The sequence below is a fragment of the Gorilla gorilla genome, chromosome 6, assembly GCF_029281585.2.
Source record: "Gorilla gorilla gorilla isolate KB3781 chromosome 6, NHGRI_mGorGor1-v2.1_pri, whole genome shotgun sequence".
NCBI classification, from domain to species: domain Eukaryota; kingdom Metazoa; phylum Chordata; class Mammalia; order Primates; family Hominidae; genus Gorilla; species Gorilla gorilla.
The window spans coordinates 84,220,496-84,237,927 of NC_073230.2; the positions used below are offsets into that span (position 1 = coordinate 84,220,496).

Consider the following 17,432-nt stretch of genomic DNA (forward strand, 5'->3'; position numbering starts at 1 on the left):
ATGGTGAAACCTCATCTCTACTAGAAATACAAAAATTAGCCAGGTGTGGTGGTGCATGCCTGTAATCCCAACACTTTGGGAGGCCAAGGTGGGAGGATCACTTGAGCCCAAGAGTTTTGAGACCAGCCTAGGCAACATAGTGAGGTCTCTTCTCTACGAAGGAAAAAAAAAAAAAAAAGCCAAAGGTGACTGTAATGATTAGCTAGGACTGGAAGACAACTGGACAACTGGTTTAACAATTAGGGGAAAAAAGTTATTACTCCTCTACTTCATTGACTGTACGTACACACTCATTTCAGATATAACAAGACAAGGATGTTTATTATTACGTCTATTCAACTCAAAGTCCTAGCCAAGTGCAGTAAGACATAAACAGAATAAGACTGCAGAGGGAAGGAAAAACTCATTATCATAGACATGAGTGTATGTACTAAAATCCTAAAGAACATACAGATTTAGCAAACTTTCTGAATACAAAATCAGTTGTATTTCTAGACACCAGCACAGCCAATCACATTTTGAAGACACTATTTATAATAGCATCAAAACCATATACCTAGGGCCAGGCACTGTGGCTCATGCCTATAATCCCAGCACTCTGGGAAGCAGAGGCAGGTGGATCACTTGAGGTCAGGAGTTTGAGACCAGCCTGGCCAACAAGGTGAAATACTAAAACTCCAAAATTAGCCAGGTGTGGTGGCGCATGCCTGTAATCTCGGCTACTTGGAACGCTGAGGCAGGAGAATCACTTGAACCCGGGAGGTGGAGGTTGCAGTGAGCCGAGATTGTGCCACTGCACACCAGCCTGGGCGACAGAACAAGACTCCATCTCACAAAACAAAACAAAAACCAGATACCTAGAAATAAATCTAATACAAGAGAAGTAAAACTTCTACAGAGATGAATTAGAGATAATGTAAATAAATTAAAGAGGTGGGACATGGTGGTTCATGCCTATAATTCCAGCACTCAGGGAGGCCAAGGTGGGAAGACTGCTTGAGCTCAAAAGTTTGAGACCAGCCTAGGCAACATAGTGAGACCTTGTCTCTACTATAAGTTTTTTAAAATTAGCTAGGTGTGGTGATGCATGCCTGTACTCAAAAGGCTGAGGCAGGAGGATTGCTTGAGCCTGGGATTTCAAGGCAGTAGTGAGGAGCTATGATCATGCCACTGCACTCCAGCCTGGGCCACAGAGCAAGACCCCTTGTCTCAAAAGTTAAATAAAGAAATGAATGACATTCCATGTTCATAGATTAGAAGTAAACAAGGTCAATATTATAACAATGTTAATTCCATCCAAAGTAATCAGTAGATGAAAGGCAATCCCAATCAGTATCTCAAAACTTTTTTGTGTGTGTGTGGAAATTGACAAGTTGATCTAAAAATTATATGAAAATGCAAAAGGCCAAGAAACAAGACAGTCCTGAAAAGAAATGAGAAAGGGGGATGACTGACTCTATCAAGACTTAAGTATAAGGGTAGGGGTAAAACAAAGACTGGCACAAGGGTAGTAAGAAAAATAGTCCAATGGAACAAAAGAAAGTCTAGAAATGGACCCACATATATACGGACACTTAAATTAGACAAAGGCAGTGCTGCAGAGAAATAAGGATGGTCCTTTCAATAAATGTTGCTGAGAGAAATGGGTATTTCTATAGTAAAAAACAAACAAAAAAACTAATTTTGATCCCAACCTCACACCACACACAAAAATCAATTTCAGGTGGATTATGGATTTACATATGAAAATATTAATAAAATAATAAAGCTTCTAGAAGGTAGCATAGAAGAAAATTATCATGACCTTAGGTTGGACAGGCAAAGATTTCCTAAATACTACACAAACTATGCTAACTACAAGGAAGTAGAATGGCAAGAGCAGGACACTTTTGTGGTAACACATACGTGACAGAGAGCTTGTATCTAGAATATATAAAAAGCATATTCAAATCTCTGAGAAAAAGACAACTTAATAGACAAGAGCCAAGAGGCCAGGCGCGGTGGCTCATGCCTGTAATCCCAGCACTTTGGGAGGCCGAGGTGGGCAGATCATGAGGTCAGGAGATTGAGACCATCCTGGCTAACATGATGAAACCCTGTCTCTACTAAAAATACAAAAAATTAGCTGGGCGTGGTGGCCAGAGCCTGTAATCCCAACTACTTGGGAGGCTGAGGCAAGAGAATCGCTTGAACCCAGGAGGTGGAGATTGCAGTGAGCTGAGATCGCACCACTGCACTCCAGCCCCAGCGACAGTGTGAGACTCTGTCTCAAAAAAAAAAAAAAAAAAAAGAATGTACAGTAAAAAGTAAATTTCCTTTTTATCTCAATAACAATGACCAGCTTCTAATATATCCTGTAAGAATTATTTTATGCATATTAAAATATATTTATTTATTTATCTATTTTTGAGATGGAGTCTCGCTCTGTCGCCCAGACTGGAGTGTAGTGGCGCGGTCTCTGCTCACTGCAAGCTCCGCCTCCCGGGTTCACGCCATTCTCCTGCCTCAGCCTCCCTAGTAGCTGGGACTACAGGTGCCCGCCACCACGCCCAGCTAATTTTTAAAAAATATTTCTAATAGAGGCGGGGTTTCACCATGTTAGCCAGGATAGTCTTAATCACCTGACCTGGTGATCTGCCCACCTCCGCCTCCCAAAGTGCTGGGATTACAGGCGTGAGCCACTGTGCCTGGCCAAAAGATTTTTAAAAGCCCGAATAATAGAGGATACTATACAATTCTGACCCTTGTTTTTTATATAATTCCTTTGAGATCATTCTCATGAGTACGTCTTCAGTTGCCTTATTCTTTTTCATAGTTACATAGTATATTTCAACTTACACCAATACTGTAAGTTATTCAACCAGCTCCCTGAAAAGATAACATGTAGATTGTTTCCAAGCTGCTGTTATTAAAACAATGTTACATTAAATCCTTGTATCCATTTCCCAGTATGTGTGTAGGATAACTTCCTAAAGGTAAAGCTGCTTGATCAAAGGGTGCGTTTATCTCTTATGTAGACAATTCCTGCCACACAGCCCTCTAGAGAGCTGTACCAACTGACACTCCCACTAGCAACGTGTGAGGAGCCTGTTTCTTGTAACACTGCACTTCTATTTTACATTCAAAACTTTGCTTCATTTGGAATAGGTTTCTCTACTATAGGAAAAACTCTTGAACATGAGATTTGGCTGGTAGCCCTTCAGAAAAATGGGTAAAGGATATGAACTAAGACTCACGGAAACAGAACTGAAAATAATCATTCAACATGTGAACAGATGATCAAACTACTCATAAGAGACAAAAATTAAATACTATTTTTTTTTTTTTTAAGATGGAGTCTCACTCTGTTGTCCAGGCTGGAGGGCAGTGGCATGAGGTCGGCTCACTTGACCTCCGCCTTCCGGGGTCGAGCAGTTCTCCTGCCTCAGCCTCCTAAGTAGCTGGGATTATAGGCACACGCCACCACACCTGGTTAAATTTTTTGTATTTTTAGTAGAGATGGGGTTTTGCCATGTTGGTCAGGCTGGTCTCAAACTCCTGATCTCAGGTGATCCACCTGCCTCGGCTTCCCAAAGTGCTGGGATTACAAGAGTCAGCCACGGTGGCGCTCAGCTAGCTTTTTTTTTTTTTTTTTTGAGACAGTCTCACTATGTTGCCCAGGCTGGAGTGCAGTGGCGCTATCTCTGCTCACTGCAGCCTGTGCCTCCTGGGTTCCTGAGACCTGCCTCAGCGTCCCGAGTAGCTGGGATTACAGGCGTGCACCACCATGCCCAGCTAATTTTTATATTTTTAGTAGAGACAGGATTTCACCATGTTGGCCAGGATGGTCTCGAACTCAGGTGATCTGCCTGCCTCGGACTCTCAAAGTGCTGGGATTACAGGCGTGAGCCGCCACGCCCATCCTAGATACTATTTTTTTACCTGTCAAATTGGTAAAAGCCCAGAGCTACAATAACCAAATCTGCTGGTGAGGCCATGGAGAAATGGTCCCTTTCATACAATACTGAGGGGAATGCTGAGTGGTACATGCCCTGTAGGGGGATTTAACAATACCCAGCAAAATTACATGCGCATTTAACCCTTGACCGGAATCTGACTTTTAGGAATTTTTCCAGAGGCAAAACTGCCAAGGGTGAAAGGACATATGAACAAATGTATTCTTTGCAGCATTATTTGTGATAGCAGAAGACTGAAACAACCCAACGTTTGTCAATAGAGGACTAGAGTACCTATGCAGTTGTAAGACCAAAGATGAGTTTCTGTGTACTGCTATGGAATGACCTCAACTGTCTATTATGTGAAAAAGCAAGGTTCAAATCTATATATACTGTCTACTACCTTAAATGTTAGAAGGTGGCAGTTTTCAGATACACTGATATGCATATCGTTTAAAAAAGAACAACAAAGGATAATCAAAAAATAATAAAAATGGAGAGGAAGGAAAAATGTAGAGTGGAAAGGGATGGAAATTGAATTTTTGAGTGTATCTTGTTTTAGTGTATTTTTTTTGAAACAACAAGTATTTTATGTAATTTAAAATAGAACTATTTCAAAAAGGAAAACAGAAATCCCTGTAACTTTCAAACATACTGAACAAACGAACCTCACTGTATATAAAGTTGGTGTACCCAAAGGACAATTAACATTACTTTAAAACACGATATATTGATTACATGTCCCTAGGATTCACAGAGGGATATAAAGACAAAATGAATCACAATTCTTAAACTGACTTCAGCAGTCTTAATAATGACAGTGTTAATAATGACACTGATATTGCTATTTTGAAATTGCATGGCCAGGCATGGTGGCTCACACCTGTAATCCCAGCACTTTGGGAGGCCAAGGTGGGTGGATCACCTGAGGTCATGAGTTCCAGGCCAGCCTGGCCAACATGTTGAAACCTTGTGTCTGACTAAAAATACAAAAATTAGCTGGGCGTGGTGGCCAGAGCCTGTAATCCCAGCTACTTGGGAGGCTGAGGCAGGAGAATCGCTTGAATTCAGGAAGCAGAGATTGCAGCGAGCCAAGGTCGCACCACTGCGCTCCAGCGTGGGGAACAGAGTAAGACTCCGTCTCAAAAAAAAAAAAGAAATTGCATGTACTAGGATCAAAGTAATTATAAACCAACATTTTTGGTGTAATACATAAAAATATAAAATCAAATAGATTACATAAAAAATCCTGCCACCATAAATTTGAATTTGGAATATTATGAATTAATTCTTTACATTCCTCTTTCTAGATGATCTGTCTATCTTATCTCTCCTAAAACTTAGACTGTAGTCTCTACAGTTCTAACTGGAAGAAACCAAAGCTTTTTGAAGAAACAACCAACTTCAGTATAGGCTAAAAATGGACTTTGGGAAGGTGGGCAAAAAGCAATGAAGCTATCTGTCGAAGACTGCTGGGATCAAAATAAAGGATACAGGAGTTTGGCTCCCAAAGCTGGAAAAGTTTGCATATCAAAAATAATAACTAGATATTAAATAATATTAAGGTTAATAATTTAAGAGGGATAATGGTATGATGGTTATTAATGTTCATTTATATGACTCAGAGCCTTCTGGGCTGATGAACTCGTCTCAAAATTTTCCTCGTCTCAAAAACGTTTCTCCTTACATGCTTTACATCTTTTTGTCTGGCTGCTGTACACTGGGTACCCACTTACTGACAGCCACTGTAATAGCTGCTTTTTAAATATTACCCTCAATCATTGCAACAGCACTTCAGAGATAAGAAAAAGAGATGTTATGTGATTGTCTGCCCAAGACCTTATAGCTACTAGATGTCAGAGCCAAGCATTTTTTTCCTTTTCTTTGAGACACAGTCTCGCTCTGTTGCACAGGCTACTCTTGAACTCCTGGGCTCAAGAGGTTCTCCCACCTTGATCTCCCAAAGTGATGGGATTACAGGCATGAGCCATCCCGCCCAGCCTCAGAGCCAAGATTTGAATCTAAGTCTGTCCAGCAGCAAAGCCTGCTCTGTTCCTTATACTATGCGATAATCCCCTTTCCAAAAAATCATGACCACTTGTTTAAAAACCCTGCGCTCAATTCTAAACGCCTATAAATCTCTTTTATGACCCAATACAAGCTGGACTCAGTCTACCTTTCGAATCACCCTCTGTCCGTTTATCTACATCACAGCTCTGTCTCGAATCAGCTCGCACACATGCACTGCTTTACATTCCGGGCTTTCTACTCCGTTCTGCTGGCCTATATTGATCACTCAATGATCTGTATTTTCTATTAGTTAGAGACAATCCTAATGTCCAACAGATAGAAGGTAATTAGTAAACTTTTGCTAACCAATTACTTTATTTAAAAAAATTTCTTTAAAGATTCTTTTGTACAGACAAGGTCTCACTATATTGCCCAGGCTGGTTTTGAACTCCTGGGCTCAAGCAATCCTCCCGCTTTGGCCTTCCAAAGTGCTGGGATTACATGGCTAAGCTACCATGTCTGGCCCTAATCAATGAATGAACGCTGGGAATTCATGCCCCCCACATTACAAGAGCTGTACTTGTACCTGTGAGATGCCTCGAGTGGAGCTGTAGGAACTGGTAATGGCATTGCGGCTGGAGCTAGGGATGCCACTTGTGTAAGCGCCTGTCAAGGAGCTCATGGAAGAGCTTCGGGATCTCTTATTCAAGTGGTCATCTGAGTTCTGAGAATTGAGGCCTCTCTTCAGAGACCCAGGCCTAATAAAAGAGAAGAAGACAGTTAGATGCTTTATTGAAGGCAACATTCTTTTACGATTTCATCCACGGTCATGACATCTTTCTTAATAACATGAAGGGAAGAGAATAATGCTTTTAATTTTTACTGCTAACAATCTGGCCAAATCTATCTGACAAAGTCAGTAAGAAAAGCCAAATATTTAAAACTTAAATGTATGATTTATAGAATATTCTGGAAAATGCATACCTATCTACAGTGACAGAAGACAGATCAGCGGATGCCTGGGGACACGGGTGGAACTAAAGAGAGGGATTACAGGCATGTGGGAACTTTTGGAGGTCATGGATGTTCATTATCTTAGTGGTGGGATGGTTCCACAGGTGTATGCGTGTCAAAATGTCACATGCTTTAAACAAGTACGGTCTATTTTATGTCAATTATACCTCAACAAAGCTGTTAAAAAAAAAATCAGAGTTAAGAGGAACCCATCATTTTTCTAAACCTCCAATGGAAACAGAAATCTCCTATGCATCTTTCCTGTAGGACAGTCATCCAACCTGTTACAATATAGACAACTCTCTCCTAGAGTGACCCACGTCAACCATGAACCAGTTTATTCTCACAGTGGATTACAATGTATTTCCTCTAACTTTCACCCACGGATCCTATTTGAAGTCAAACAGAGCAAGTTATTTCGCTTCTTTCAAGAGACAGTCCTTTGGTTTTTTGCAGACCATTGTCCTTCCCTCACTTATTTCTTTATTCCTCCTGAGATTTTTCTCCTCTGGGTTAATACTTCCATACCTCCAAAACCCCATCATCCACCACCACCCCTTTGGGCTGTTGCAAATCTCCTTAACATCTTCGTTGCTTCACTGGGAATGAATTTCCATTTGTGTACATCCTCCCTCGCAGTGCAGTACGCTGATCTGACCACAGTGCTCCACGGACAGTGAGCAGAACTACGGAAGGCAGGAATACCTGCCTCATTCTAGTCTTTCTTCTAACAGCACAGACCAGGAGCACTTTAGCTTTCCTGGTGGGCACATCACACTGCTGACGCAGATGAGGTATCTAAGTTATCCTAAGTCTTTCCACACAGACTTTTGAGCCACTTTCCTTTCCACCCAATTCTTCCTCCAATTTGTTTTTAAACTGACATGTAGAAATTTAACATTTAAGTTTCATACTGTCTTATCTGCTGCACAAACTTTGCAATCCTTCTGTGTATGTGCTTGGTTATTAAATATATTTATAAAACCTCTAGTCTCAGCATATTTCATCCATATTAATGCAAGAACATTAAAAGGAATTAGACAGAAGGCAGTTAATTGTGACAGGTTACTCAGAATATTCCTAATTTCAAAGACATGAACCTGAACTAATTAAGCAATGCAAAAAACAAAGAGGAAAATCTATAGGGCAACAGCTCTGATCAGGCCTTTTTCCAAACAGTTGGTATTTCATCTGGATGGACTCGCACTTACTTAGGCACAAAAGAAGCGGGGACTCCACTGGCCACCAGGGGCTCAAATGCTGAATGTCCACTGCCACTGCTATCATGGCGCCTGCGACAAATCAAAAAAGTCTCAAATGAAATGACATGACTTTGTTTGTCCCTTTAAAGTGTATTCTCACATTTCTGGGACCTTATACTATCTCTATGGAGCACAGATTCCATGCTAGACCAGAAAATGGTTGTTTAAAATCCCTAAGTTTCTGAAAGGTAAATTTTTTTTTTCAGACAGAGTTTCACTCTTGTTGCCTAGGCTGGAGTGCAATAGCACAATCTTGGCTCACTGCAACAAACCTCTGCCTCCCGGGTTCAACCAATTCTCCTGCCTCAGCCTCCAGCGCAGCTGGGACTACAAGTATGCACCACCACACCTGGCTAATTTCTTAATTTTTTGTACAGGCGAGGGCTCACTATGTTGCCCAGGCTGGTCTTGAGCTCCTGGGTTCCAGCGATCCTCCCACCTTGGCCTGTCAAAGTGTTAAGAGTACAGGCATGCACCACCATACCCAGCCTCATAAAATGGTGTTTCCCTCAAGAGTCCCATGAGAGCAGAGATTTTGTCTTGTCCACTGCTCTATCCACAGTACTTGCAGTAGGGTCTCATACACAGTGGGTGCTCAGTAAATGCTCACCCACTTCAACTTCTTTTCTTTCTGTAATTAGAAAACTATTCCATTTTCATTAGGTTATTTTACAAACCACGTAAGGAATTTTTTTTTTTTTTTTTTTTTGAGACAGTCTCGCTCTGTCACCCAGGCTAGAGTGCACTGGCATGGTCTCGGCTCGCTGCAACCTCCGCCTCCTGGGTTCAAGCAATTCTCCTGTCTCAGCCTCTGGAGTAGCTGGGACTACAGGCACCCACCACCACATCCAGCTCATTTTTGTATTTTTAGTAGAGACGAGGTTTCACCATGTTGGCCAGGCTGGTCTCGAACTCCTGACCTCAGGTGATCCACCCGCCTCGGCCTCTCAAGGTGCTGGGATTATAGGCGTGAGCCACCTTGCCCTGCCAGGAAATTGGTTTTAATCTCATTATTGATAAAACTACCAAACTCTAGTTTTCATTTTTCTTTCCCAAGCATTTCCTTAAGCACAATTAAGACACTAGAACTGGTGGGCCGGGCGCCGTGGCTCAAGCCTGTAATCCCAGCACTTTGGGAGGCCAAGGTGGGCGGATCACGAGGTCAGGAGTTCGAGACCATCCTGGCCAACATGGTGAAACCCTGTCTCTACTAAAAATACAAAAAAAATTAGCTGGGCATGGTGGCGGGTGCCTGTAGTCCCAGCTACTCGGGAGGCTGAGGCAGGAGAATGGCATGAACCTGGGAGGCTGAGCTTGCAGTGAGCTGAGATCGGGCCACTGCACTCCAGCCTGGGGGACAGAGACAGACTCCAACTCAAAAAAAAAAAAAAAGACACTAGAACTGGTGGTTACCCAAATAACTGAACACCACAAAATTCCGACTGGAAGACTTAGAGCCTTCTTTCTTGAAAATAAACTTTTAACACGTTTCTACAGAAGCATGAGGCTAACATAGCTAATAGCTGTCAGCTTATCTCTGCTACTCACAGAAAAGGTAAATTATGACATCGATCTAACCTGTGCCTTGAAATGAACAGCATTAAAACCCTTGTTATTAGGTTCTCTCATGAAAGCCAAAGAAGGAGGCCTATGAAGGCTCACAAACTGGAGGTGGCCTCTGTATCTTTACGGGAATGTCTACATCTCATCCCATAGGAGTCCGAGCGGGAAACTGGCTTAGTACTCTCCTGAGCCTGTTACCTTCTTTTATTTTCCTGGCCATCAAGGAATATTTGGTCTTCTTCCTCCACTGTCCTTTTCTTCTTCTTCTCTTTGAGGGCACTCAGTACAGTCTCCTTTGCACATGGGTCTGGGGCATTACTTGATGGTGAGGACAGTGTTGAGCTGATTATCTGCTCTGGTCTATAATGAAAGACAATATTCTAGGCGTAAGATATTTTAATTCCCATGCCATATCAGAAACGGAAATCAGAAGCTAACCAACAGGCCAAAGTATAATTTATACACTCACAACAGTTCCCCTTAGCAAGTAAAGCTACTTTTTCGTTAATGGCAAAAAGTGAAAAACAAACGGTTTTACTAGAATTTGGTATTTCTCATTCAAACAAGCAGATTCGTCCTTTCTTTTTTGCGTTGTAGTCATGTTGTCATAGGAACAACTGGAGAAGAATAAAGTGGACACGAAAAGGGAGAGTATTCTTCCAACGATAATACTCACATCGCAGAACGCGAAAATCTTCTGTCAGGAGGGGCGATCCTCACAGTCACTGGGCTACACACCATCCTGGAGTTGCGAGGGGACAGCACAGCCTTCTTGTGATAACCATTCCAGCACACTGTGGGAAGTACCCCCAGACAGGAATACTGGGCCTGATGGATCGGATAGCGTCTTCGAGGTGTTATTACAAACCGATCTGGTAAAGTCCCACGATCCCTGCAGAGAATGCGAGACAAATCATGGAAACAAAGTATAAAAGAATGTCAAAATTTTAGACGGTTAAAAACCCACCAGTTAAGACATTTTCCAAAGAACTTAAGTCTCTTTCTACGCAACACAGAACACGTTGTTTTTATGGCAACTTTCCCCTATTCCATCTAAGAGCAGAGAGTGACAGCTGCTTAACAGCTGTCTCAACAATGGATTGCAACAATTTGAGAGGGAAAATCTAAATCTAGACTAAATCTAGACTGCACTAAAATTCGGGGAGTTTTTAGAACTGGAAAGAAGGGAATCGTTTTGGCAACACATGTCACACCAAGAGTCAGAGGCCAGGAGACGGCTGGCACACACCAAGGTGTTAAGGAGGGCAAAACCACACACAATTCCCTTCGGATTTGATGAAAAAGCAAATCGGATTTAAAAGTCAAGTCCTCGATTTCAAGCCAGCCGAGCCAGAGGATGATCTGACAAAATCAGCGCATCTTACCGTAGGGAAGGCCTCCCGGAGGGTCGGAGAAGAGGAGTGGGGAGAGAGGGGTAAAAGTGGTGAACGCGATGGGTCGGCGGGGAGGGCGGTGTGGAGCGCGGCGCCGGGCGGGCGGGTGGGCGGCGGCCAGGCCTATTCCGCAGGTCCTGGCCCTCCGGAGCGGGGGCGGGCTGCGGCGGCCCGGGCTTGCCCAGGTAACTGCCCATGAGGAGCAGTTCGGCAGGGTCAGGTCCTTCGAGCAGGGTCCGCGGCTCTAGGAGGTTTCCGTTGGCTGTCGACTTGGCCGGAGGCGAAGCGAACAGTGTTCGCCGATGTCGCGCCTTCTGAACGAAGGAGGACAAGGGGCGCGAACCTCGGGGCTCGCGGCTCAGTCCCCACCAGGCCGCGGTAGTCCCCACGGCCAGCCAGGCCAGCGCAGCCGCAGCAGGCACGAGGTACAGTAGGAGGCCGAGCAGCAACAGGCCGAGAAGCGCCGCCCCGGCCGGCCCGCCGCAGCCCCGGCCCCGGCCGTCCCTGACACTCGCTATCTGCCGCCGCCGCTCGCCTGCTCCAGCCGCCGCAACCGCCGGAGACATCGCGGCTCCGCGCCGCGGAGGAGACTTAAATATCCCAGCGTGCACCGCGCCACGCGTCGCGTCATCGCGCGCCCGCTACGTCATGCGCGCGCGACTCGGGGAGGCGCTACAGCCCGGCAGCTCCCGATACACAGCTGTTTTGGAAAATGCCGCCTGCCTTCAACGCCTGTTTCTGACTCTTGCGGTTTCCTGCATGGCTCCCAGCGAGACGATCCCGTCCGGGATCCCATCCGGCTCCCATCCGGAGGCGATCCCGTGAAAGGATCGCGTCCAAAATAAAAGGGCCCGAGACCTATGCTTATGTAATTCCTAATCCGTGATCTTTTCTAGGGGCTGAACTCCCCTCCAGCACAGCCTGTTACCAGGTGCTTTTCACAAACGCCACTGGCGGCTGAGTTTTCCCCCCCCACTTCCATTTCTACTTTACAAGTTGATAACGTGGGACGATTACCTACCAAATTTCACATCATGGCCCAGATATCGGGTGGATTTTGAGGCTCTGTGATCGATTTATACCTATGCTAAAGTCATCGGTCTGAGAAAGTAGATTAGTGGTTGCCTAGGGCTAAGGAGTGGGTTTGGGGGTGGGGAATAGAAAATGACTGCTTATGGGTATAGGCTTTCTCGTAGCAGCATAAACATAGTTTAAAATTAGATTGTGTTGGCGGTTGCACCACCCTATGAACTGTATGGTTTGTGAATTATATCTTAATAAAGGTGTTTAAAAAGTCTGGTAGTCTGCCAATACACTTTGGTGTAGTTAAGTTTCCTCAGACATTCATTCATTGATTTATTCATTCCATTGTTTATATACATTAAAGAGATTAAGGGGGAAAATAGAGGATCTCTGCTCTTTATAAGCTCTGTTTAGTAAGGAAGATGTGTAAGTAAAAGATTGCAATTCAATGTCATCAGTGTGATAACGGGAACAAAAAAAGAGGCCAGACGCAGTGGCTCATGCCTGTATTCCCAGCACTTCGAAGGCGGAGGCGGGCGGATCACCTGAGGTCAGGAGTTCAAGACCGGCCTGACCAATATGGTGAAACCCCGTCTCTACTAAAAATACAAAAATTAGCTGGGCATGGTGGCGCGTGCCTGTAGTCCCAGCTACTCGGGAGGCTGAGACAGGAGAATTGCTTGAGTCCGGGAGGTGGAGGTTGCAGTGAGCCGAGATCATGCTACTGCACACTCCAGCCTGGACGACAGAGCGAGTCCATCTCAAAAAAAAAAAAAAAAAAAAAAAAAGTTGTGATAAAGGGGAAGGAAGGCAGGGAAGTGCTCCTGGAGCTGAGAGGTCTGGCAGGTTCAAGGAAGATGAAGGAGCACTGTGCAGAAGTCCAGAGATGGAATTGTTCAGTATCGCTGGAGATTAGGGTGTTTTGGGGATAGAAAAGTTGGAAAGGTATAGATGCCTCTGGGGCAACTCAGAGAGATGAGAAGAAGGTGCAGTTTGGGTTCCAGTTCCTCCCCAACCCAGTGCCAAAGTAATTCTTCTATTTAATATACTGTGATTTCACATAAGACTTAATTTGAAAAAAAAAAGGGGGGGGCGGAGGGGGGACTGTGTTACTTAAGAAAAAAATCTCAGTATCAGTAGACTAGTGGGACAAAAGCCAGGCTGCCCTGGGTTGAACAGCGACTGGAAGGTGAAGAAATGGAGGCAGTGACTGCAGACTCCCTACTCAAGAAACCTGGGTAACAGGTGAAGAAGAAACATAGTATCTAGGTCAGTAGGGGCTCTTTAAATTATTGTGTATGGCTGGAGTTAAGTGGAGGAGCTACACATAAAAGCCACCAGGGTACAGATCTCCTGAAACCAAGCAAGATGATTGAGAATTAATGTAAATAGAGAGGTCCATAGCCTGAGCCCTCGGGGCACTCCTGTGTTTAGAGGTTACGAGATGAATACACAAAGGGCACAAATCATGTAGGAAATATAGATACATATGACTACATTAAAAGTTAGTACTTCTGGGCCGGGAGTGATGGCTTACACATAATCTAGCACATTTGGAGGCGAGGCTGGTGGATTGCTTTGAGCTCAGGAGTTCGAGACCAGCCTAGGCAACATGGTAAAACCCAGTCTCTACGAAAAAAAAACACAAAAATTTGCCTGGTGTGGTGGCATGTGCCTGTAGTACTACTCAGGAGGCTGAGGCTGGAGAATCGCTTGAACCCAGAAGGCAGAGGTTGCAGTGAGCTGAGATGACACCACTGCACTCCAGCCTGGGCAACAGAGTGAGATCACACACACACAAAAAGTTAACACTTCTGTATGGGAAAAGACAAGATACACATCTAAAAGACAAGCCAAGACTGGGAAAAACAACGTAACACATATAACCAAAAGAGGATTCATAAGTAGAATTTATAAAGAACTCCAAAGAATCAATAACAAAAAGATGACGCAATTTTTAAAAAGGACAATTGATATAAAAAAGCTATCGAATGGGAAACACAAATACCTAATAATATATACATATGTGCATATACGTACATACACATATACATTTAACCTCACTAGTAATCTAGGAAAGACTAACAATATTTTGCACTCATTTATACACTAGAAAAATTAATTTAACAAGATCAAGTCTTAGCATGGATGTGAAACAAACAGAACTCATGCCGTTGTGGATATATGAAACAGTACAATTTGGAAAGCAATTTGGCAATAACTAGTAAAAAATAAGGGTGAAGAAGTATGTATCCTATAAACCCGCAATCCCATTCTGGGTAGATAGTCACTGAAGCATTATTTGTATCACAGACAATGTGAACACACTTCATGGGTAATGTCTATCAACACAAGGATGGGCAAACTGGTATAATTCATATAATAAAATACTATAAAGCAGCTGAAAATTAATCCTTCCAGCTGCAGGTTAGTCCTCCCACCATAAACAACTGTACACATGGACAAAATGTACTGATTAATAAATTTGTTAAAAAAAAATCTGGCAGTCTGCTGAACCAGACTTTGGTTTAACTCATGCTGTGGTGGATATATAAAACAGTACAACTTGGCAACTACTTTCAGGCAGAGGACAACAGGAAGCAAAAGACTGATCCCTAAGTGTAAGGAAACTTGTGAGATGAGCCCCAAAGTCACCTAGTTCCTCTACCTGGGGATCGTTTCCCAACTGCAGTGCAGAGAGCTGGAGTCTGAGCACAGTAGGGAGATCCCGCTGGGCTGAAGAAGCAGAGATGAGGAGGCAGAGATCAGGCTGAGACAGCTGAAATGGCAGAGAAATGGGGCAGAAAAAAGAAAGGAGGGCACTATGCAAAGAGGGAGTTCTAGAAATCTATGCATGACACAAACCCACGGCTGAAGGCTGGAGTGATGGGTAATTTCAAGTGTCAACTTGAAGGGACCATGGGGTGCACAGATACTTGGTTAAACATTTATTTATGGGTGTGTCTATAAAGGCATTTCTGGATGAGATGGTCTTTTATTTATTTACTTATTTTTATTTTTTGAGATGGCGTGTTGCTCTTGTCGCCCAGGTTGGAGTGTAGTGGTGCGATCTCAGCTCACTGCAACCTCTGCCTCCCAGGTTCAAGCGATTCTCCTGCCTCAGCCTCAGTGGAGTAGCTGGGATTATAGGCACCCACCACCACACCTGGCTACATTTTTGTATTTTTAGTAGAGACTGGGTTTCACCATGTTGGACAGGCTGGTCTCAAACTGCTGACCTCAGGTGATCTGCCTGCCTCAGCCTCTCAAAGTACTGGGATTATAGGCATGAGCCACTGTGCCCAGCCTCTTTATTTTTTTGTAGAGATGGGGGTCGCCACAAATCAGACTGGAAAAACTCACAGTTTATAGGGCTCTATGTGGAGTACTCAAGCACCCCAGGAATGGGAAAGAATCAGTCTTAGATTGAGCATTGCTTTGGACCCACCTAATGAATCATCAAAACAAGACCTGAAAGGATCCAACTTTCCAATGATCTTAAATACATCCCAAAACAAAGCTCAAGAAAATGTATATAGGAATAAAAAATTGGCTGGGCGCGGTGGCTCACGCCTGTAATCCCAGCACTTTGGGGGGCCGAGGTGGGTGGATCATGAGGTCAGGAGATCGAGACCATCCTGGCTAACACGGTGAAATGCCATCTCTATTAAAATACAAAAAATTAGCCAGGCATGGTGGCGGGCGCCTGTAGTCCCAGCTACTCGGGAGGCTGAGGCAAGAGAATGGCGTGAACCCGGGAGGCGGAGCTTGCAGTTAGCCGATATGGTGCCACTGCACTCCAGCCTGGGCAACAGAGCGAGACTCCGTCTCAAAAAAAAAAAAAAAAAAAAAAAAAATGACCATTACTCAACAAGGTAAAATCTCCAATGTCTGGCATCCTGGCATCCTATTACTAGGCATATAAATAAGCAAGAAAACACAGCCCATAATAACAACCAATCAATCCTTATTTTGATCCAAACCAACCCCAAACTGACACATATTAAAATGAACAGAGAAAGACATTAACATTAATTTTAACTATATCCCATATGTTTACAAAGTTGAGACATGGAAAAATATTAGAAGAAATAATGGCCAAAAATTTTCCAAATGTAATGAAAAATATAAACCCACAGACCTGAAGCTCAATGTCAAGTACAAGAAATACAAAGAAAACTGTAACAAATCACATAATCAAATTGCTCAAAACCAATGATATAGATCAAATCCTGAAGGCAGCTGGGAAAACAGTACATGTTATTTTACACAGGAACAAAGATAAGAATGATACCAAATTTCTTGCCAGAAATAGTGCAAGTGAGACAACAGCAGTGCAACTTGATCTTTAAAGTGCTCAAGGCAAAAACTGCAAACCTAGAATTTTATGCCCAATGAAAATATATTTTAAGAAAGTTAAATAAACATATTTTCAGACACATAAAAGCTGGGAGACACTTCGAGATGCTGAGCTGGGCAGATCGCTTGAGCCCCAGAGTTCAAGACCAGCCTGGGCAACATAGTGAGACCCTGTCTCTAAAAAAAAACCAAAAATTAGGCCGGGAGCGGTGGCTCACGCCTGTAATCCCAGCACTTTGGGAGGCTGAGGCAGGCGGATCACGAGGTCAGGAGATCGAGACCATCCTGGCTAACACGGTGAAACCCCGTCTCTACTAAAAATACAAAAAAATTAGCTGGGCGTGTTGGCAGGCGCCTGTAGTCCCAGCTGCTCGGGAGGCTGAGGCAGGAGAATGGCGTGAACCCAGGAGGTGGAGCTTGCAGTGAGCCGAGATCGCGCCACTGCACTCCAGCCTGGGCGACAGAGCTAGACTCTGTCTCAAAAAAAAAAAAAAACCTAACAAACAAACAAACAAAAACACAAAAATTAGCTAAGCGTAGTGGCACATGCCTGGAGTCTCAGTTACTCGGGAGGCTGAGCTGGGAGGTTCACTTGAGCCTGGGGGGTTTCCTTGAGCCTGGGAGGTCGAGGCTCCAGTGAGCCATAATTGTGCCACTGCATTCCAGCCTGGGTAACAGAGCGAGACTCTGTCTCAAACAAATAAATAAAAAGCTGACAGAATTCATCACCAACAAACACAGTAAGAAATGTTAATGGATGTCCTTCAGGCAGAAGAAAAATACCAAATGGAAATCTGGATCCACACAAAGGAATGAAAGGCATTGAAAATGGTAACTACATATATTTATATGTGCCTGTTTTTCCTTATTAT

General features: G+C 43.7%; 1 protein-coding gene across 5 annotated transcripts in view; it reads right to left on the reverse strand.

The window, feature by feature from the left end:
* POM121C (POM121 transmembrane nucleoporin C) overlaps positions 1–17,432 on the reverse strand; it is a 57,731-nt gene that overhangs the window by 12,030 nt on the left and 28,269 nt on the right. For 4 of the 5 annotated variants that reach the window (XM_063708167.1, XM_031012961.3, XM_031012962.3 and 1 more), the window contains 4 exons: positions 10,461–10,676; positions 9,983–10,144; positions 8,171–8,251; positions 6,532–6,703 (listed from right to left, as the gene is read on the reverse strand). In XM_063708167.1, the coding sequence (XP_063564237.1) occupies positions 6,532–6,703; positions 8,171–8,251; positions 9,983–10,144; positions 10,461–10,525 (480 nt within the window). In that variant the 5' untranslated portion in view covers positions 10,526–10,676. Of the gene's footprint in view, positions 1–6,531; positions 6,704–8,170; positions 8,252–9,982; positions 10,145–10,460; positions 10,677–11,169; positions 12,803–17,432 lie in introns of those variants that run through there. The other variant, XM_019030519.4, reaches the window with a different exon arrangement.